General features: G+C 41.6%; 1 protein-coding gene across 4 annotated transcripts in view; it reads left to right on the top strand.

Moving 5' to 3' along the window:
- Positions 1 to 23,612, top strand: part of PIP5K1B (phosphatidylinositol-4-phosphate 5-kinase type 1 beta) — a 241,410-nt gene that overhangs the window by 151,351 nt on the left and 66,447 nt on the right. For all 4 annotated transcript variants that reach the window (XM_077474979.1, XM_077474982.1, XM_077474978.1 and 1 more), the window contains exons 5-7: positions 3,726 to 3,843; positions 9,072 to 9,224; positions 12,572 to 12,871. In XM_077474979.1, coding sequence (XP_077331105.1) covers positions 3,726 to 3,843; positions 9,072 to 9,224; positions 12,572 to 12,871 — 571 coding nt within the window. The remainder of the gene's footprint in view (positions 1 to 3,725; positions 3,844 to 9,071; positions 9,225 to 12,571; positions 12,872 to 23,612) is intronic.

Raw genomic sequence — 23,612 nt, 5'->3', positions numbered from 1 at the left:
GGCTTTTTGCAGAATACAAAAATTGAATCCCATAATGACTGAGTGTGAAAAGCATGTAATACACCATTTATTAATAGGTTATTATAATGTGTGTTTAATGACATCCCCTGATCAAGCTCCCACTGTGCTGATGTACCGTTCAAGACTCCGCCGCTCTCAGCAATGTATGTATATAGGGCAGAGAGTGGCAGAGCTCCAAACGGTACATCAGCACAGCAGGAGCTTAATCTACAGCCTTTCTCAACCAGGATGCCACAGCACCCCTGACAACCTCAAATGGAACCTCAGAGTGCTGCGGCAACCCTGTTGAGAAAGGTTGATATAGGGATGCAAAATAATTGTAAGAAAAGATCTTCTGTACACAAGTACTGTTGGGTGTGATGGCAAGAGGAGTGACATGATTCACTTTAAAAGCCTGCTATGTAAAAGTGGCACTTACCGTATATACTCGAGTATAAGCCGAGATTTTCAGCCTCTTTTTTGAGGCTGAAAGTGCCCCCCTCGGCTTATACTCGAGTCATCGCTGTCTGTCTGCCCGATCAGCGTGTCGAGCAGACAGACAGCGGCCATTCTAGGATTCAAAGGCCGCGCCTCCGTCGGTGATAGGCGGAACACTGAATTTCCCAGCAGTCTGTGTTCCGCCTATCATGGACATCCTCTCATCCTCGTCCGTAGTATGAGGATGAGCGGACGTCCATGATAGGCGGACCACTGACTGCTGGGAAATTGAGTGTTCCGCCTATCACGGACATCCGATAGGCGGAACACTCAATTTCCCAGCAGTCAGTGGGAAATTGAGTGTTCCGCCTATCACCGACGGAGGCGCGGCTTTTGAATCCTAGAATGCCCGCCGACGAAGAGCTGAAGGACGGAGGCTCGGCTCGGGACGGGCCGGGACGGGACGCAGGCTGGACGGGACGCAGGCTGGACGGGACGCAGGCTGGACGGGACGCAGGCTGGACGGGACGCAGGCTGGACGGACACAGGCAGGCTGGACACAGGTAGGCTGCACGGACACACACACACACACACACACACACACACACACACGGATGCATGCACACACACACACACACACAGGGATGGATGGACACACACACACACGGATGCATGGACACACACACACACACACACACACACACGGATGCATGGACACACACACACGGATGCATGGACACACACACACACACACGGATGCATGGACACACACAGGGATGGATGGACCCACAGGGATGGACGGACACACAGGGATGGACAGGCATGTCTCACCCTCGGCTTATACACGAGTCAATAATTTTTTCCAGTTTTTTGGGGGTAAATTGGGGGCCTCGGCTTATATTCGGGTCGGCCTATACTCGAGTATATACGGTACTCTATTGTCCTTTTTCCTGTTAGAGAGGTTATTAGTATAATTCTCCCAAAAAACTATGCCATGTCTCTTTCTGACTGTTCTTCCAGAAAACTAAAACTAAATAAACAAAACAACTGAACTATTGCTTCTTGGTGACCATGAGTCCCTTGAGTTACACTGACAAACTGTGCCATTTAGCACCAGGTATTGCCAAATGGAAAATTGTGCTCTGTCTTGCCAGGAGCAAGGTGACTCACATAAAACAAATACCAGTACTACGTAATTGTCATGTAGACTCCCTATGTTTATTTTCACTGGGGAGCGTGACTAACAACAACAGTCGGTCTAGTTTGAAGACTTTCATGTTATGTAATTCGTAATTCCCAGCATTCGTACACAGCGTACTCCTTCTTGCATATTAATCACAGTAGCAGTTAGGCAAAGAAGAAAATGCAAAGTGCGGTGACCAGGTAGCATCTGAATCTGAATTCATCTTTTAATCATCCAACTTCACGAATCAGAAATCTGATTGGTTGCTATAGTTCAATGTACTTTGCAGTTCAGCTTTTTGCACTTTGCAGAGCCTTATTGAATAAACACATAATAGAAATCTAGGCTCATTGACAAATGCATACATTGTGGTTCCTGCAGTGCAAATTACATCTGTTTGTTTTACTGTAATGTACATGCATGCTCCAAATAAGGTGGTTGCGGCACATTTTTGCATCCATCCCTCTGAAATATTTTGAACATTAAAAATATGTAAATCCTCCAACATGTCAGAGATCAGAAAACATATTGACGAATTAGGTTTTACAAATGATGTTGGAAATCTTAGTATAGCACAGTGTGAATCACGTTGTGCTATGTTACCATTTTTGGAATTACTCTGGTGCTGGTACCAAAACATGCTTGTCAGATTTATATTGTAACAGAAATATAAAACGTATTCACGTAAATCTGTTGGAAGGAAACACAATATAGGCCAGCATGGATAATAAATAGCAGGTAACTTATGTTTATAAGTTATTAGCTAGATAGTGTGCAGATGCACCTGCTGCTAGGGAGATAATAGCCACAAATTGGAAATTTATGATAGATCAACTTGTGTACAACCAGGGTACCCATACATGGTTTGAAATTCGGCCCGGCTCTGCTGAACTGGTTGAATTTTGATCTATGCATGGCCGGCTTCAGTTTATCAGTTGTTTCCCAGGGACTATATAGGTGTCTTCTAGAATCCATAAGAATGGCAATTATACCTAGTCTGACAGAGAGCAGGCAGATCAAATGATGGTCATTTTAATGGGTACCTATTGACTTTCTGTTGTAACTTTATGCTAAGGCATTGATGTTAAACCCAGCTTATCAGCTATTCCCAAAGAACCAGCTATATGAGTCTTCTAGTATTAGTTGGGAGAAATAAGCTAGATCTGGTGACCATCATCTTACCTTTATGGGATCCATCTGGTGCTAGAATTTTATGCCAAAAGCAGGGTTAGAAAAATGACTGAAAACGTGGTTTCTCCAAATATCTAAACATGGAATCAGGCAGCACAGTGACTAAGTGGTCGTCAATTTGAATCCCATTCACGACACTACCTGCCTGGAGTTTGCATGTTCTCCCTGTGCCTGCGTGGGGTTTTCTCTGGGTTCTCTTACACTTGGTTTCCTCTTAGCCCTTGTACACACGGTCGGAGATTCCGACAACCAAATCCGTCGGATTTTGTCCGTCGGATTTTGTCCATCGGATCTTGTCCGAAAAGTTGTCGAAAAATCCGATCTTTCAGAATGTGATGACGTAATTCCGTTACGATGGGACTACGTTCAGGCTAGTAGCCAATAGCTTTGGTGTAGGAATTTGATCTGAGCATGCGTGGCACTTTGTCCGATCGGAATTCTCTACACATGATCGGAGTATGTCCTATCGGACCAGTTTGTCGGAAAATATTTCCAGCAAGTTGGAAAATTGGGTCCGTTGGATATTCCGACGGAAACAGTCCGATGCATACCACACACAGTCGGATTATCCGACAACACGGTCCGATAGGACACATTCCGATGGATTCTCCAACCGTGTGTACAAGGGCTTACACTCCAAAGACATGCTGGTAGGTAGAAGTATGTGTATGTATAATCGTGAGTTAGGGACCTTAAATTGTAAGCTCAATGAGGGCAGGGAATGATGTGAATGTACAATATATTTGTAAATCACTGCGTAAATAGATGACACTATATCAGTACCTGTCATAAAATAAATAAATCTTTTAAAGTTTTAATAGTTCTGGTGGTGAATGAATATATGTAAATATTCAGTTAATGAGCTTACTTCTATTTAATAACTTATATTTTCTCTCCATTCCCCATGCCACAGAGAAGGAAGCAACTTAACTCCAGCTCATCATTATCCTGACTTCAGATTTAAGACATATGCACCATTAGCATTCCGGTACTTCAGAGAGCTATTTGGTATAAAACCTGATGATTACTTGGTAAGGATAGTACCTGATTTTATACGTTTTTGGAAAAGGTTACTTTTCATAGACAAATCACTATAATAATTCTGTACTATAAGAATCAAGCTCATCTTTGGGGAAAACTGTATTTTTATATACATTATTCAATAGATATATTACAAGATTTTGATGGTAAATGTAATCAGATTTGGTCAGTGTTATTTTGTTTTATTTTTTATAAGTTTATAAACTGACACTTAAAGTAGTAATAAACCCTCAGCGTTTTATAGCTTAACAAATTGAGCACGATAAAATAAATTACCCCAGTAAACTATTTGTTAGGGGTTTATTATTACTTTAAAGCCCAACTCTGGGCTACAAAAACTATCCCTTGTAGTGGGACTGTGCCTACATTGCAAGGGTTAATGGCTGGTTTTGATCTAGGGGGGAAAAAAATGAACTTACCCTATCCGTTGTCCCTCCCTGCAGCTAAACTTTTCTCCATGGCTTCTTCTCCCCCACGCTCCAGCGCTCTAGCGTCCTGACGTTATAAAGTCCAGGGCAGGGTCAGTAGCCCTGCACTGGACATAATGGGGCTCAGGGACAGTTTATTTTTAGCATAAAAACTGTAGAAAACTTCTGACTTGCATACAGCTTGTAGTACTGCAGTACTGCAGTACTGCAGACTGCAGTACTGGATAAAAAATATCCATACTCACTATTTACTGCTCGGGAGAAGGAAGCTTAGGCCTCATTTACACAGCAAAAATGTTTCAGCTGCTTAAGCGTTCATTGGATACCTGCTGCTGGTGAACAGACCATTGCAGCCTGTACAGAGCAATGACAGGCTGACAGCAGCCGACACTGTCGGATAGTCCTCGGATGTAATCACATTACCTGCAGTTAGGGACAGATAATCACCCCAGGATGCAAGCTGTGTGCCTACTATTGCAAATAGTTGCAGGGTTCTAGCAGCATGTTCTTATTTGCTTAAATGGACCACATTAGGCAGTAGTATGCAAGAGCAGGGATAACTCTTGCTACAAGTGTGAAACATTGCAGCCATGGCATGTGAACTCCCTTGTCCACTGCCTTTGCAGCTTAAGGGGGAGTGGTTGGGGGGCACTAAAAACATGGCTCAACCAGCTAAAATTAGTTATACTTAAATTAACTGATGCTAGATATAGAGGCTGGTAAGTCTGCTTTGACACCTAGACATTGATTACCTTTGGTCAAAAAAGGATTAAGTAAGATACAGATGGGGTTATTTACGAAAGTCAAATCCACTCTACACTGCAAGTGCTTTTGAAAGTGCACTGAAAGTGCACTTGGAAGTGCAGTTGCTGTAGATCTGAGGAGGACATGCAAGGAAAATAAAAAACAGCATTTTAGCTTGCACATAATTGGATGATAAAATCAGCAGAGCTTCCCCTCATTTCAGATCTACCCCTCAGATTTACAGCGACTGCACTTTCAGTGCACTTTTAAGTGTACTTGCAGTGCACTTGTAGTGCAAAGTGGATTTGCCTTTTGTAAATAACCCCCAGAGTCCTGTGCAATGTTTTGTGAACTCTGCAGGGACAAAATCAGCTTTATGATTTCCACTGAAGGTACTTAACCCCCCTGACGGTATTCCCGAGTCTGACTCGGGGTGGATTTTTTATACCAAAAGCGGTATCCCCGAGTCAGACTCGGGACAGCGTCGCTGGATCCAGGAGGAGGTTTACTTACCTTCTCCCTCGGATCCAGCGTTGTCTCCCCGCTGTACGAGCGAGCCGTGTCTCGCTCGATGCATTACATCGCCGATCTCCGTGCCCTGCGAGCGTTGCAACGCACGGGCACGGAGATCGGCGCCAAATTCAAAAAGTGAAACAAACAGTATACATACAGTATAATGTAATCTTACAGATTACATTGCTGTATGTAAATATTTCACATCCCCGTTGTCCCTAGTGGTCTGCCCAGTGTCCTGCATGCAGTTTTATATAATAAAAACTGTTCTTTATGCCTGGAAACTGGAGATTGCCCATAGCAACCAAACTGTCACTGTACATCAAAAATGATTTTAGACCAGCTAGAAAACAGCGATAATAAATTAGAATCACTCGCAGAATTGAGCGATAGCGATTTGTGGGGAGATCCGTCATCAAATACTGAAAAGTAATGACAGTGACAATTCTGCAACTGAGCAAATTTCAGTGTTTTTGATTTGATTACATTATTGAATAATTTTTATTATTGTTATATTATTATTTGGTACAATTATTTATAATTATTTATTATATTATAATTTATGATTTAATTTTTCAAACTTTATCATACCCGGGATGTCTGCTAGACTCTGGTTTGGACAGATTTAAGAGAGTTATTCCTAAGAATTGCAGGACTACAATATAAAACGCCAAATTTTCATGCAAAATAATGGTACCGCTTTTAGCACCTAAAATCCGAAATAATCGTACCGCCAGGGAGGTTAAAGTGATTGTAAGACTTTGTTTTTTGTTTTTTTTAAATAACAAACATGTCATACTTACCTCCACTGTGCAGTTAGTTTTGAACATAGTGGCCCCGATCCTCGACTTCTGGGGTCCCCTGGCGGCGCTGGTAGCTCCTCCCCACATCGTATAACCCCCTAGGAGAAACGCTCTCCTGGTGGGTTACCTTGCGGGCATGCTCTCGAGTCCAGCATTTGCATCCATAGACACATAATTCCAGATTCGGCCCACTGACTGTGATTGACAGCTGCTGTGTAAGCCAATGAGGAGCTAGAGACCCAGGAGAGTCGCTGCTCTCATGCACATCACTGGATCGAGATGGGGCTCAGGTAAGTATTAGCTGCACCCAGAAGGTTTTTTTTTACCTTCATGCATAAAATGCATAAAGGTAAAAAACCTTCTGCCTTTAGAACCACTTTAAATATACAGTATCTCACAAAGTGAGTAAACCCCTCACATTTTTGTAAATATTTTATTGTATCTTTTCATGTGAAAACACTGAAGAAATTACACTTTGCTACAATGTAATATAGTGAGTGTACAGCTTGTATCAGTGTAAATTTTAGCTGGCAACAAAAGTGAGTACACCCCTAAGTGAAAATGTCCAAACTGGCCCAAAGTGTCAATATTTTCCATGGCCACCATTATTTTCCAGCACAGCCTTAACCCTCTTGGGCATGAAGTTCACCAGAGCTTCACAAGTTGCCACTGGAGTCCTCTTCCACTCCTCTATGACGACATTACAGAGCTGGTGGATGCTAGAGGCCTTGCGCTCCCCAACCTTCCGTTTAAGAATGCCCCACAGATGCTCAATAGGGTTTAGGTTTGGAGACATGCTTGGCCAGTCAATGACCTTTACCCTCGGCTTCTTTAGCAAGGCAGTGGTCGTCTTGGAGGTGTGTTTGGGGTCATTACCATGTTGGAATACTGCCCTGCCGCCCAGTCTCCGAAGGGAGGGGATCATGCTCTGCTTCAGTATGTCACAGTACAGGTTGGTATTCAAGGTTACCTCAATGAACTGTAGCTCCCCATTGTCGGCAGCACTCATGCAGCCCCAGACCATGACACCCCCATCGCCATGCTTGACTGTAGACAAGACACACTTGTCTTTGTACTCTTTACCTGGTTGCCGCCACACACGTTTGACACCATCTGAACCAAATAAGTTTATCTTGGTCTCATCAGACCACAGGACATGCTTTCAGTAATCAATGTCCTTAGTCTGATTGTCTTAAGCAAACTTTTGCGGGCTTTCTTGTGCATCATCTTTAGAAGAGGCTTCCTTCTAGGATGACAGCCATGCAGACCATTTGATGACAGGCTGACCCCCCACCCCTTCAACCTTTGCAGCAATGCTGGCAGCACCCATATGTCTATTTCTCAAAGACAACCTCTGGATTTGACTCTGCACATGCACTCAACTTCTTTGGTCGACCATGGCAAGGCCTGTTCTGAGTGGAACCTCTCCTGTTAAACCGCTGTATGGTCTTGGCCACCAAGCTGCAGCTCAGTTTCAGGGTTTTGGCAATCTACTTATAGCCTAGGCCATCTTTATGTAGAGCAACAATCCTTTTTTCAGATCCTCAGAGAGTTCTTTACCATGAGGTGCCATGTTGAACTTCCAATGACCAGTATGAGAATAGTGAGAGTGATAACACCACATTTAATGCACCTGCTCCCATTCACATCTGAGACCTTGTAACACTAATGAGACGTATGACACCGGGGAGGGAAAATGGCTAATTGGGCCCAATTTGGACATTTTCACTTAGGGGTGTACTCACTTTGGTTGCCAGTGGTTTAGACATTAATGCCTCTGTGTTGAGTTATTTTGAGGGGACAGCAAATTTACACTGTTCTACAAGCTGTACACTTACTACTTTACATTGTAACAAAGTGTTATTTCTTCAGTGTTGTCACATGAAAAGATAGAATAAAATATTTACAAAAATGTGAGGGGTGTACTCACTTTTGTGAGATACTGTATGTGTAGATATAAATGGTATACTGCTATGTACAATTTTACACTTCACCAAATCAAGAGTTTACTTTGTTCCTTCATTGTCTTGTCCTCTGTACTATTGTAGGTCTAGCAGGATTCAAGCTGCACTTCTGTTATATCCAAATGTGCTGCCGAAACATATTGCGATCTCTGGTCTTAATATAATTGATATTTTTGTAACCATTGATTCTAGTAATTATTTTATGGAAACATATAATTAGACCTAAATACCCATAAGTATTTTTTCTCATTAAATTCTAATTGAGAGCACTTGTAAGTTAATTGACAGGCTTATGCATTTCATTTCCAGAAATATTGTTTGTGAACCTTTTAACCTTGACCTGGAAACTGTTCACAGGCTAATTCACATTTTGTGATTCTCAAGCACAGGAAACCGTGTGGTTTCTGTCTGAGGTCTAGTATTCTACATTATATGCGTATGCTCTGCATTCGTTAAAGTTGTATTTATTGCCAGTGGCAGACAGTTAGATACTAGTTGTCACATTTGTGATGTTTCTTTTATCAAATTAAGGACAACATGTACTGTAAATGGTGTAGAAAACACACAGACAAGAGAAAATAAGTATGGCAGAAAGGGTGTCTGCGCACTCAAATCAATCATGTGCAATCATGTATATTCCTGAACAATCATTTAGTAGTCAGATCTCCTGATCACTTGTCTATTTCTGCTCTTGGGATTTCTTTACAGCAGTGTTCAAGCTAACTAAAATATTAATGTCTTATTTATTTATTATTTTACTTTTTAGTATTCACTGTGCAGTCAGCCTTTGATTGAGCTGTCCAACCCAGGTGCAAGTGGCTCCATCTTTTACGTAACCAGTGATGATGAATTTATTATCAAAACTGTACAGCATAAAGAAGCAGAGTTTCTTCAGAAATTGCTTCCTGGCTATTACATGGTGAGTTAACTCAAAAATAATGTGTTAAGAGAGCATGCTACAGAATGTTTTGAGAAAATACAGTATTTAAAAAAGCCAATGATGTAAGATGATTGCTGGTACTTTCTAGTAGACTTCAGAAGCTCAATTTAGGCTGATGACAAGTGACGGTGTCACTAGCGATCCTGGTGCTGACAATTTGTCAACATCACCAGCGGCAGGATTGCTAATAGGCTGCATGTTGTGTCCTTAAGAAAATATGTGCATATATGGAAGGAGAAACAGACCAAATAGTAAGAGTCCAAATTCATTTATTGATGTTGTGTTAAGAGACAACTAGCGCATTTCTGGGGTCAAAGGAACTTCCCCATGATCAGGGTTCCAGGTAAAAATAAGGACCTTGAGTGGACTCAAAGTAAAGCCGCGTACACACGGGCGGACTGTATAGCCTACTTAGTCCGTCATACAATCCGACGGACAGTCCGTCATACTTTCGAATGAACGGACTTGACCACACACGGATGCACAAACAGTCCGTCGAAAGCTTGCGCGATGACGTGTACAGCACGTACGACGGGACTAGAAATAGGAAGTCCAATACACAGCAATGCACCGCGTGTAAATCCTTTCTGAGCATGCGCCATTCTTAGTCCGTCGAACTAGCCTTCTCACGAGCGGATTGTCCGCTGAAACCAAAGTATGACGGACAGAATTTCGAAAGATCCGAAATACTTAGTACGCCAGACTGCACGCTGAAAAGGTCCGCTGAAGCCCACACACGAGCGGACTGTCCGCTGAAATGTGTTTCAACGGACTAAGTAGGCCATACAGTCCGCCCGTGTGTACGCGGCATAAGGCTTTACTGATTGAATCTGTACGGTAAAGCTGATTGCTGGATTAGGATTCCTAGCCAGGAGTTTCTACATCAGCAGTCAAAATAAGAGTCCACTCAAGGTTCTAATTTTTAACTGATCAAGAGTGAGTTCCTTTGGCCCCTGAATCTCATTTACTGTCTTTTAACAGAATATCAATAAATTAATTTTGACTCTTTTCTTTTGGTCTGGCGCTCCTTCCATAAACACAGGCTAACCTAAGCCAGTAGGCTCTTCAAATGTTTTTTGCCCTCTTGCTATCATATCAAAGACCCAGCGCCTCTTGGATGCCATTTTTTTCTGTGTTTTGTCCCCTCCTCTGTAGCTGAAGCAGTGATACAGTAGCTCACAAAAGTGAGTACACCCCTCACATTTTTGTAAATATTTTATTATATCTTTTCATGTTACAACACTGAAGAAATTACACTTTGCTACAATGTAAAGTGGTGAGTGTATAGCATGTACAACAGTGTAAATTTGCTGTCTCAAAATAACCCAACACACAGCCATTAATGTCTAAACCGCTGGCAACAAAAGTGATACACCCCTAAGTAAAAATGTCCAAATTGGGGCCAGTTAGCCATTTTCCCTCCCCAATGTCATATAACTCAGTGTTTCAAGGTCTCAGGTGTGAATGGGGAGCTAGTGTGTTAAATTTGGTGTTATCACTCTCACTTTCTCATACTGGCCACTGGAAGTTCAACACGGTACCTCATGGCAATGAACTCTCTGAACTCTCTGAGGATCTGAAAAAAGAATTATTTCTCTACATAAAGATGGCCTAGGTTATAAGAAGATTGCCAAGATCCTGAAACTGAGCTCCAGCATGGTGGCCAAGACCATACAGCGGTTTAACAGAACAGGTTTCACTCAGAACAGGCCTCGCCATGGTCGACCAAAGAAGTTGAGTGCACGTGCTCAGTGTCATATCCAAAGGTTGTCTTTTGGAAATAGACGTATGGGTGCTGCCAGCATTGCTGCAGAGGTTTAAGGGGTGGGGGGTCAGCCTGTCAGTGCTCAGACCATACGCTGCACACTGCATCAAATTGGTCTGCATGGCATGGCATGGCTGAAGACAAGCAGACTAAGGACATGGATTACTGGAACCATGTCCTGTGGTCTAATGAGACTAAGATACACTTATTTGGTTCAGATGGTGTCAATCGTGTGTGGCGGCAACCAGGTAAGGAGTACAAAGAAAAGTGTGTCTTGTCTACAGTCAAGCATGATGGTGGGAGTGTCATGGTCTGGGGCTGCTTGAGTGCTGCCGGGACTAGGGAGCTACAATTCATTGAGGGAACCATGAATGCCAACATGTACTGTGATATACTGAAGCAGAGCATGATCCCCCACCCTTCGGAGACTGACCTGCAGGGCAGTATTCCAACTTTATACCGACCCTACTGCTTTGCTAAAGAAGCTGAGGGTAAAGGTGATGGACTGGCGAAGCATGTCTCCAGACCTAAACCCTATTGAGCATCTGTGGGGCATCCTAAAACGGAAGATGGAGGAATGCAAGGTCTGTAACATTCACCAGCTCTGTGATGTCGTCATGGAGGAGTGGAAGAGGACTCCAGTGGCAACTTGTGAAGCTCTGGTGAACTCTATGCCTAAGATGGTTAAGGCAGTGCTGGAAAATAATGGTAACCACAGAAAATATTGACAATTTGGGCCCAGTTTGGACATTTTCACTTAGGGGTGTAGTCACTTTGGTTGCCAACGGCTTAGACAATAATATGTTGAGTTATTTTGAGGGGACAGCAAAATTTACACTGTTATACAAGCTGTACACTCACTACTTTACATGTACTTTACTTGTTGCAAAGTGTCATTTGTTCAGTGTTGTCAAAAGATATAATAAAATATTTACAAAAATGTGAGGTGTATACTCACTTTTGTGAGATACTTTTTATGTACCTCCCACCCCATCATTAGCGATAGAGATTCGACAGTGTTTGGGCCATCTTGCTGAGTGTGGCTACAGAAGGAGTAATTCCATAAAGACAGACAGGCAACCTTTTTATCAATCCTGCCATTGGTCACTAGCGGCAGAATCGCCCTTGTCTCATGGGCCAGTGTTCCAAAATGCAATACGGGATGCATGGATGACAATATATGAGGTCTTCTAATCTGAGAAAGGATCATATCCTTAGAAGATCAGATATAAGATTCCACTGTTCAACTGAGCATAATATACAGTAGAGCTGAAATTGTATCATGGTTTTAGAAATTCCCAGAGGACAGCTGTTTCGATCCATGCTTGGATAGATGTTGTGTAATTAATATTATATGACTGACATGCATTGTGTCTATGTATATTGCTACACATGATCTTGAAATGGAGTTTGCCAATATTTAGTTTAGTGTACCAGCCCCATCTTTGGACCTTCTCATTTCTCCACAGCACTTCTTTTTTTTTTAAGCGTTTGTAGATTTCTGTCACTCAGATTTATGTTTTTGTTTTGTTTTTGTGTGTATGTGTGCATTTGAATTTAGAACTTGAATCAAAACCCCCGGACCTTGCTGCCCAAATTTTATGGACTATATTGTCTTCAGTCTGGAGGCATAAACATTCGACTTGTTGTAATGAACAATGTACTGCCACGGTCCATGAAAATGCATTATAAATATGACCTCAAGGGTTCCACATATAAGCGGAGAGCATCTCGGAAAGAACGGGAGAAATCTACCCCTACATACAAAGACCTGGATTTTATGCAAGATATGCCCGAAGGAATATATTTTGATCCTGAGACTTACAGTGCATTGATGAAAACACTACAGAGAGACTGTCGTGTGAGTAAAGTTCTGGCTTCCTGTGTTTATTTATGGCTGTTTTCTGTAGTTTATCACACTACAGTCCACCAGTGTTTTGAGGAAACAATTTACCGCAGTGTTTTAGGAATTCATAAACTTATGACAGCTTCTAGTTCCTGAATAAGAACTACAGCAAATCATTCTAATATAAAAACGCTTAAAATATTTGGTTTGGTGAATGAACAGCAATATCTCTTATCTTTGTGAAAGCTTAAAGCGCCCGTCGGGTGTCATCCTGGTGTGCCCCTGTGAGAATCCTCCCTCTTCCTCTCCTCCTCTCCTCAAACGTGTCATGAGTTGCAGCCTCACCGGTGTCTGGTAGCGCGATCTCATGCTGTGTCACAGAGCTGGATCTGAATTGCCGTGCAGCCATTGTAACAATGTCACACCTCCTAGACCGCCTCTTGTGATAGTCGACACACTGATCCAATGCCAGGAATTGCACTGTGTGTTATAGGAGGCGGACATCATTACAGCAGCTGAACGGTGATTCAGATCCAGCCTGGTGGGCTGCAAGTCATGGGCACTGATAGGCTGCATCTCATGGGCACTAGTGGGCTGCATCTCATGAACACTGGTGGGCTGTATCTCATGGGCACTAGTAGGCTGCATCTCATGGGCACTGGTGGGCTGCATCTCATGGGCACTGGTGGGCTATATCTCATGAGCACTGGTGTGCCGCATCTCATGGGCACTGGTGTGCCACATCGCATGGGCACTGGTGGGCTGCATCTCATGAGCACTAGTAGGCTGCATCTCATGGGCACTGGTAGGCTGCATCTCATGGGCACTGGCAGGCTGTATCACTTGGGCACTGGTAGGCTGTATCTCATGGGCACTGGCAGGTTGTATCTCATGGGCACTGGCAGGCTGTATCTCATGGGCACTGGCAGGCTGTACCTCATGGGCACTGATGAGGCTGCATTTGATGGGCACTGGTGAAGCTGTAGGGGCCAATAATGGGAAACAATAAATGCTTATTAATTGAAATTGAAGATATTAATTACAAGTGAAAAATAATACAATTATATATAAAAAATATAAATATTTTTTAAAAACTGTCCTTTTGGTTTTTGGTAAAGTGCATCCTGCATTTTCGGTTTCAGTTTCGGCACTGAAATTTCCATTCGGTGCACCCCTAGTTGTCACTTAAATATACCCATTTTTAAGTTGCAACTATATATAAGGTGTGGGTGAGGTTAGAATAAAGTTTTATGGACTATGAACCTCTGCATTGTAGCTGATTACTTATATATTTTTACATTTTCCTATTGCTTATTTAATCTCCACGCACAATCAGAACCAGTCAAAACTGCTGCCACTAGTTGCACGTAAAGCCCATAATCACCTACTTGTTCATACCGGCTGAAATAATATTCTGCAAGAGACTTACACAGGCCTGGTCATTAAAAATGCAGCGTACATGTAATTCAGGGCAAGAAGTTGACTTTACTGAAGCCAGACAAGTCCAGGAAAAATTCTGATTGATTATGGTGAACATTTTCTTTCTCTGTGAATGTTTGCTAGTGATGTTTGAATGAGCAAATGAAAAAATACACACACTGAACCTGATTTGCTAAAGGTGCAGAACAAGTTCACTTCCAAAGTGAGTTTTAAATTGATTACTAGATGCTACAAATGCCCTGCTTATCTTATGAGATCTCATAAGTCAAAATGGACCATGATGCACATATAGTGGGAATGCCTACTGATTAAAGCATTTTCGGAAAACATATTTGATATATGTTGTAAGATCACCAAAGATAGCGTTACAATCTATAATACCAGGTCCCCCTTAAAACAATTAAGAAAGATATCCTTTGCCATTTTATTTCAGCAGCGAGAGCAGCGATTCCTCATCATTGGAAATGAGAAAACGTTCCTTCTCTGGCAGAATGGGCAATAGAACTAGATTAGGGAATTGGAAAGGATGTGATCACAATAAAATTACAGACTGGAACAGTATACAGCAGAAACACTGGGCATACATGGTCAATGTGCAGAACTTCTCAGACCTTCAATGAATGGATCTCTGCTATTTTTGTTTTTTTTAATTAATAGTGTCCACAACTTTAAATGTTAATAGCCGCATAAAATAGGTTTGTATATTGAATAGTAGATACTATAAACACCACATTTGAGAAAATATAAAAAATTCAGTGGCATAGCTTGTGTGAAAATGAATAACGCACTCTCCTCCCTGGTGCTGTCTTAACCCTTGTACACACGGTCGGACATTCCAACAACATAATCCGTCTGATTTTGTCCGAAACTGGTGTTGCATACACACATGGTAGGTAAGTTGTCGGAAAATCCGATCGTTCAGAACGTGATGACGTTTGCTCTTTGCGACAGGACTATGTTGCGGCTAGTAGCCAATAGCTTTGGTCTTGTAATTTGATCTGAACATGCGTGGCACTTTGTCCGATCGGAATTCTCTACAAACGATCGGACAAAGTTCAATCGGACCATGTTGTTGGAAAATTTTATATCCAGCTCTCAAACTTTGTTGGTCGGACATTCCGAGGAAAAAAAGTCCGATGGAGCCCACACGCGCTTGGATTATCCGACAACCCGGTCCGATCGGACATTTTCCGTCGGAATTTCCTACCGTGTGTACAAGGGCTAACACAGATTTGCCACTCTCCAATAAAGTGGCAAACTTCTCCAAAGTTAAATGACTCACAGCAACATCCAAGTAACTTTCCTTGAACCCTGGCCATTATGGGCATGCCCCCCTGGGGTGCATGATCATGTGGAAATAGGTTTACCCAAGCTCTACCACTATATACAAATTCCAGGAGCTGGAGACCCACAATAGCAGATCGTTGTCAAGTAAAGCCTGCAACTCTGAGGCCGCGTACACACGCGCGGACTGTTCGCCCAACTTTGTCCGTCCAACAGTTTCAGCAAACAGTCCGCTCAAAATTAGCATGGACGGACATGCCCACACACGACGAACGAACAGTTTGCTGAAACCGTGCGCGATGACGTGAACAGCACGTACGACGGGACGAAAAATACGACGTCCTATACACTGCATTATAGCTTTCGGCGTGAAAATCCTTTCTGAGCATGCGCGCAACTTTGTTTGACGAACAAGCCTACACACGAGCGGGCTGTTCGCTGAAACAAGGTTTCAGCGGACAGTTTTTCGGAAATTCCGAAAAACCTTGTCCGTCCAACTGTCCGCTGAAACTGTCCGCTGAAAGCCCACACACGAGCGGACTGTCCGCCCAAACACTGTTCAGCGGACAAAGTTGGGCGAACAGTCCGCCCGTGTGTACGCGGCCTGAGTCCTCTTTCAAAGGGAATTCTTTATTGGCTACATATAGAAGGACAAAATACTGTAGGTATTAATGCATTTTGGCTACACAGCCTTCCTCATAGCATCCTGCACTAAAAGTTGCTGGCTTTACTTGACAAGATCATGTTGGCCTTCGCTTACACTTCCCTGGGCAGTGCAGCACATTCTTGTCATCAAATGTCAAGGAGTGAGGTCCACCACTTGTGCAGTAAAAGGAAGGACCCGAGACTGTCCAGAAGATTGCTGGATTGAAGATATGTATAATCTGCTTTTTAAAAAAAATAAATGCAAGGAATATTCAAAAAGGCAAGGTAATGGAAGGGAGGGGGTTTTAGAAAACATGAAATAGGAATTTAATAAACGATGATGCAGACAAATTAAGCAGGTGGTTTACAGCGCTTGTGGGTAAGATTGCAGCTATTTTACAATTGTAATGTACAACCTCTCATTTCTTTCTCCATGGCATGTTAGTGAGATTGCAGTGGACTTGTTAAAGCGAAAAAAAAAAAGATCGGTTCACACCAGATTTTTCTTTTTCTGCATCAAAAACACATGGACATGGGTTCCAATGGCCTAGTTAACACCAGTGCAGTCAGTTCCAGTGCAGAAAAAAAATGCCGCCTTAGAGATAAGGAGGCACTCTGCTGGACACTCCTGGGCATTCCTTTATCTAAGGGGGGGGACCCAGCTGGGCACTCCTTGGTACCAGGAGGGGACTCTGTTGGTGCGGTTGGATGGAAGAGGGGGCTTATCCATTCTTGTTGCCTTCATACTGAAAAGTTTGGAAACCCCTGCTCTATGGCATGACTGTTTTAATGTGCATTTTTCTTAATAATACAATCTCTGATAACTATTAGTCTATTTGCAGCATAACAAAAAGAAAAGATAAGATTGCGCTATGGACAAATTTACCTGTTTGCTAGACAAGTTTAAATAAGTTTAAATGTTAAAATGACTACAATAAAGTGAACTGTGAAGGGTTAAAGCTGCCTGTGCTTGAAACCTATCCCTCAAGATGGGAATAGATTAGAAATCTGAAAAATAAATTAAGCTTTGGCGCTAAAACCTAAATGGTGTACTAAAAATGCTAATATTCTGCAAATTACATAAAATGAAGCCCAATGTGGGAATTTCACCAATACACTGTATATGTGATATTAAAAATATATGTGAATGGGAATGTGTATCCGTTATCTTACATAACAACTATGCACAAGTGTGGTAAAAAATAATAATAACTATGCACAAGTGTGGTAAATAATATGATGAAAAATACAACTAATCTATCACAACTAAAAATGTAAGTGCTTTGGTAAAAAGTGCTTTTGCTCACATAAATGAGCCAATACTTATACTCTAAAAAGTGATAATCAAAAAGGCATTGTGAAACTACCAAGTGAAAACATCAAAAAGATCATATAATGTCCAATCCAAAATATATTATAATGTCCAACTGAAAATATTTATTCAAAGTCGCATCATCTAGTTGCTGAAAAAACGCATAAGACTTTTATCAGATAGGAAGGTGAAGCAAGGTGACTGGTGAAAACAAGGGTTAAATTCCTCTCCGGTGCGCCACTCTGTGTTAGAGAAGAAATGTATATATGCGCTCACCAGACATTAAACCCCCAATGGGTTAGCCAAGCAGTCACAGTATGAGCCACTGTGCAGCTCTCTCAAGGCTCTGCCACCGCTGTGCTGTGGGGATATTTTACACTCTTCCTTCCGTGAATGGTCCGTTTAGCGTTTGTACATGAAGGGAAACAGAAGTACAGCCATGGTGCAATATTGTTGTGTAAACGTACAATGTTTATTAAAATCAGTTTTACTCACAAATTCCAAAAAAGATAGATCGCTGTGAAATATGTTCCGCCGGCGTTACTGCTTGAATAGCAGTGTAAGGTGCACGTTCTAGGCCACGCCCTACGCGTTTCGTCAGAGCGACGTCATCTGGAGCGGCTCCAGATGACGTCGCTCTGACGAAACGCGTAGGGCGTGGCCTAGAACGTGCACCTTACACTGCTATTCAAGCAGTAACGCCGGCGGAACATATTTCACAGCGATCTATCTTTTTTGGAATTTGTGAGTAAAACTGATTTTAATAAACATTGTACGTTTACACAACAATATTGCACCATGGCTGTACTTCTGTTTCCCTTCATGTACAAACGCTAAACGGACCATTCACGGAAGGAAGAGTGTAAAATATCCCCACAGCACAGCGGTGGCAGAGCCTTGAGAGAGCTGCACAGTGGCTCATACTGTGACTGCTTGGCTAACCCATTGGGGGTTTAATGTCTGGTGAGCGCATATATACATTTCTTCTCTAACACAGAGTGGCGCACCGGAGAGGAATTTAACCCTTGTTTTCACCAGTCACCTTGCTTCACCTTCCTATCTGATAAAAGTCTTATGCGTTTTTTCAGCAACTAGATGATGCGACTTTGAATAAATATTTTCAGTTGGACATTATAATATATTTTGGATTGGACATTATATGATCTTTTTGATGTTTTCACTTGGTAGTTTCACAATGCCTTTTTGATTATCACTTTTTAGAGTATAAGTATTGGCTCATTTATGTGAGCAAAAGCACTTTTTACCAAAGCACTTACATTTTTAGTTGTGATAGATTAGTTGTATTTTTCATCATATTATTTACCACACTTGTGCATAGTTATTATTATTTTTTACCACACTTGTGCATAGTTGTTATGTAAGATAACGGATACACATTCCCATTCACATATATTTTTAATATCACATATACAGTGTATTGGTGAAATTCCCACATTGGGCTTCATTTTATGTAATTTGCAGAATATTAGCATTTTTAGTACACCATTTAGGTTTTAGCGCCAAAGCTTAATTTATTTGCAGCATAAAGCTGGCCATAGAAAAAACTAACAGATTCTTCCATCCATACAAATGAGGTGGATAGAGGAATCTCCCCTACTGGGACATTGTATTCTGACAGCGATACCCATCACACACCAATTTAAATTCTGCCATTCCCTGCTGAATATGTAAATGCATGCCTGCCAACCTACAGCCTTTTTTCTTACATGCGGTCATTTCACTGAAATTGAGTTTGTTGCAAATAGGCACCAAAACTTTTATGACATGACATGCTTACATTTAAAACTTGATTGTATTTTGCTACTAGAGTTGCTGTGGTCAAAGTGACATGAGGCAGGAGACTGCTATAAAATGAATCCCTATTTAGTGTACATTTTTTATGTGGTTTTGAGGCGTACGAACTCAAGAGATACCAGGAAGCTCATCTAACAGCGAGACAACCGTTGCTGTATGTAAATAATACAATGCACAAAAACGGCATTAAAGATCAATAGAATGAAATTTACTTTATAATTAGCAGTCATTTTGCAGTGATTGGATTAATTAATATGCACGTTAAATTGCGACTCATTAGGTCTGTGAGCCCAGCAACATGCATGCCAGGTTTTTTTGGTCCCCAATAAAAATACTTTCAATTGTTTGGTAAAAATGCCCTTGGCACAGGCATAGCAACTGTCATGTGGATGTGTCCTTGTGGTGATCTCATAGCCAGCTGTGTATACTGTGATAGCAACTTATCAGTCAGTCTGGGCTTTGTTGACAGGCAAAAGCATCCATCTTTTACCAGCCCCCATGTGATGTTTATTGTTTTTGTACAAGAGGCTGCAATGTCAATGTGTATGTATATATGTGTATATATATATATATATATATATATATATATATATATATATATATATATATATATATATATATCTCAAAAGGGCAGCACAGAGGTGTAGTGATTAGCACTTTCACCTAGCAGTAATGGGGTTGCTGGTTCAAATCCCAACCATGACACCATCTGCCTGCAGTTTGCATGTTCTCCCTGTGCCTGCGTGGGTTTCCTCCCACACTCCAAAGACGTGCTGGTAGGTTAATTAGATCCTGTTGGAAAATTGGCCAAATATGTGTATGTGTTTGTAAGCTAGTCAGGACCCCATGGGGCAAGGACCACACTATACCACAGAGGACACTGGCAACAAAAGTGCCCTGAGGCGACTCAGTTTGCATAGGTAGCGCTATACAAGTCATTTATTCATATATATATATAATATTTATAAATTACATTTCATTAGACAGTCTAGAACAGGGGTAGCCAACCAGTGGCCCGGGGGCCACATGTGGCCCGCAGAGCCCTTTGATGTGGCCCGCGACCTCCTGCTCTGGAATGGCGGGTTAGCAATTCTAGATCATAGGTTGCTGACCCGTCATACCACAGCATCGGTGTTGTGAATGAAGCTGGTGGTAGATGCTTCCTATACAGCGCCGACTTTTGCCACAGGCAGAGTCTATGGCAAAGTTCATTTAACCCACAGGATAGACACAGGTGCACTACCCTGCACCCACGGTGTGGGTAATCATCAGTGTGAAAGCAGTTTAGGCCTTTTTCACACAATCGGCCCTACCCAATCGGACCCTCAATTTACCTCTAGCGGCAGATGTAAACAGACTTTTGTCCATTTTCTCCCACCTGCCTCCAATCCGGTCCTAAAAATCAGATTAAAAAAAACCAGAAGGGAGTTCGCCCCCTTTCATCTGGGTGGATCGGATCAGAGGGCCTATAGAGTAGCAGTGATCTGTCATCCTCCCGCTCCGATCATTGTGGCCCGCGACTGGTTACCAAGTTGCTTAAGTGGCCCTCGCTCTTAAAAAGGTTGGGCACCCCTGGTCTAGAATTATGTAACTTTGTAGAGTATTTTCTTCTATATGTTTTTCTCTTTATGATAGCTGCACTTATAATACAATATGCCAACAAAACTTTACACATTATAGTAAATGGCTATTAAATCGAAAGGCATATTTTTAAAGCAGTGAATCTGCCAATGACCAAAAATGTACTACACATTTCTGTGCTCATTCTTGAAATGTGTGAAAAAATACACATCATGCTTGCGGTGCTATTAATTGTTAATAGCACCCAAAACATGGCTAGAAAACATGCAAGAATGTGCAAAATGGGAAGGGAATGGACTGCCCTACGCTGTTAGCACAATGCATGGGTGTGAATGGGGCCTTAGAGTGGAAGAAATACTATTGGAACACAATGAATACCCTCTAATATAACACGGGACTATTATAGACTAACAAGATCATACAGAAAAAAAACAATAATACTTTATTATACATATGAGTAAAAATAAACACGGCTGAGGTATCATAGGTCAAACATATAGTTCATAACAAGAATCATATATCCATGGTTGGTTTTGTGACAACACAGGGCACCAGACGCATTTTGAAGCCAATGTCTTCTATAGAGGTGCCACAAGCAAGTAGATAGAATGAACTATAATTGGGAAAATGACAATACATGAAAAATGTTTTAAGTATAGAATACATACAATCTGCTAGATAATATATGCATAACATAGGTAGCGTCTTACTTTGTATTGACTACTGACCTAAAGGTGCACTAAAGCATATGTATATTAATTAATACAGAAAGGGCCCAGGGAAAAACCCCTGTCGGATGTCAGATCTGGAGTGTTTTCCCTGGGCACCTTTTGCATGAATTTGTGGAATGTCATCAGGCTTAATTTTAACCTTTTTATCCAGCAGCTGTATACGGATGCTTCAGTGCACCTTTAGGTCAGTAGTCAATACAAAGTAAGATACTATCTATTTTATGCATATATTAGCTAACATATTGTATGTATTATATACTTAAAACAAATTTAATATATTGTAAATTTTCTCAATTATAGTACATTCTATCTACTTTTTTGTGGCACCTCTGAATAAGAAGTGTGCTTTGAAGTGCGTCTGTGCCTTGTTTTGTCCCAAAACCAGCCATGGATATGTGGGTCTGGTTATGAACTATATGTTTGACCTATGATACCTCAGATGCATTTATTTTTACTCATATGTATAATAAAGTATTCTCTTTTAATATTATTGTTTTGTTTTTTCTGTATGATCTTGGTAGCCTATAATAGTCCCTTGTTATATTAGAGGGTATTTATTGTGTTCTGTTGTGAGATGAAAACTACACATTGACACCGCATCCTGCCCTTTTCATGAATTACTATTAGAAGGACCAATACCTTAAAATAGTTTGATGTTTACTTTTCCAAGTCTTTTTTAACTTCAGGCAGGTACAAAAGACACACATACCTGCAGTTTTGTATTTGTTAAAAGCATTGTACACTTTCAGATCTTTTGTTTGTTTTAACTGGCTATTAGTGTCGTATCGCCTGCGTCGTTTATTTGTCTTACCTAGTAAAGATGGGCTCACATGTGGGTGCAGTATGTAGTGTCATTGCTGATCAATTCCCCTATTGCCATAGTTTGCTACAACTAACTTGGCCATATTTACCAACGGACAAGCAACTTCTTGTTCCGGATCACATAGCATCCAGTGCTTGCCTTGCCATCTCCCCTGTGTTGCATCACAAACATGGGAGAGCTAATTTGATAAAACAGTGAGCTCTCTGGTAAAGAATATATAAACCCAACATTTCATGTCTCTGATATGTGCCTGCTGTACCATGTACTTGTGTAAGAAAGTTTCCTGTTCTCTTTGTATTGCTTCCTACAGTATCTCACAAAAATGAGTATACCCCTCACATTTTTGTAAATATTTTATTATACCTTTTCATGTGACAACACTGAAGAAATTACACATTGCTACAATGTAAAGTAGCTTGTATAACAGTGTAAATTTGCTCTCCCCTCAAAATAACTCAAACAAAGCCATTAATGTCTAAACCGCTCCCAAACAAATGAGTACACCCCTAAGTGAAAATGTCCAAACTGGGCCAAATTAGCCATTTTCCCACTCCGATGTCATGTGACTCGTTCATTTTACAAGGTCTCAGGTGTGAATGGGGAGCAGGTGTGTTAAATTTGGTGTTATCGCTCTCACTCTCTCATACTGGTTTCTGGAAGTTCAACATGGCACCTCATGGCAGAGAACTCTCTGAGGATCTGAAAAAAAGAATTGTTGCTCTACATAAAGTTGGCCTAGGCTATACGAAGATTGCCAAGACCCTGAAACTGAGCTGCAGCATGGTGGCCAAAACCATACAGCAGTTTAACAGAACAGGTTCCACTCAGAACAGGTCTCGCCATGGTTGACAGAAGAAATTTAGTGCACGTGATCATTGTCATATCCAGAGGTTGTCTTTGGGAAATAGACGTATGAGTGCTGCCAGCATTGTTGCGGAGGTTGAAGGGGGGTCAGCCTGTCAGTGCTCAGACCATACACCTCACACTGTATCAAATTGGTCTGCATGGCTGTCGTCCCAGAAGAAAGCCCGCAAACAGTTTGCTGAAGACAAGCAGACTAAGGACATGGATTACTGGAACCATGTCCTGTGGTCTGATGAGACACAAGATAAACTTATTTGGTTC

Source organism: Lithobates pipiens, unplaced genomic scaffold (genome assembly GCF_037356315.1).
Source record: "Lithobates pipiens isolate NorthernLeopardFrog02 unplaced genomic scaffold, aLitPip1_a1.2 Scaffold_13, whole genome shotgun sequence".
NCBI lineage: Eukaryota > Metazoa > Chordata > Amphibia > Anura > Ranidae > Lithobates > Lithobates pipiens.
The sequence above is the reverse complement of the archived record's forward strand: the minus strand, read 5'-3'. Positions and strand labels throughout refer to the sequence as shown.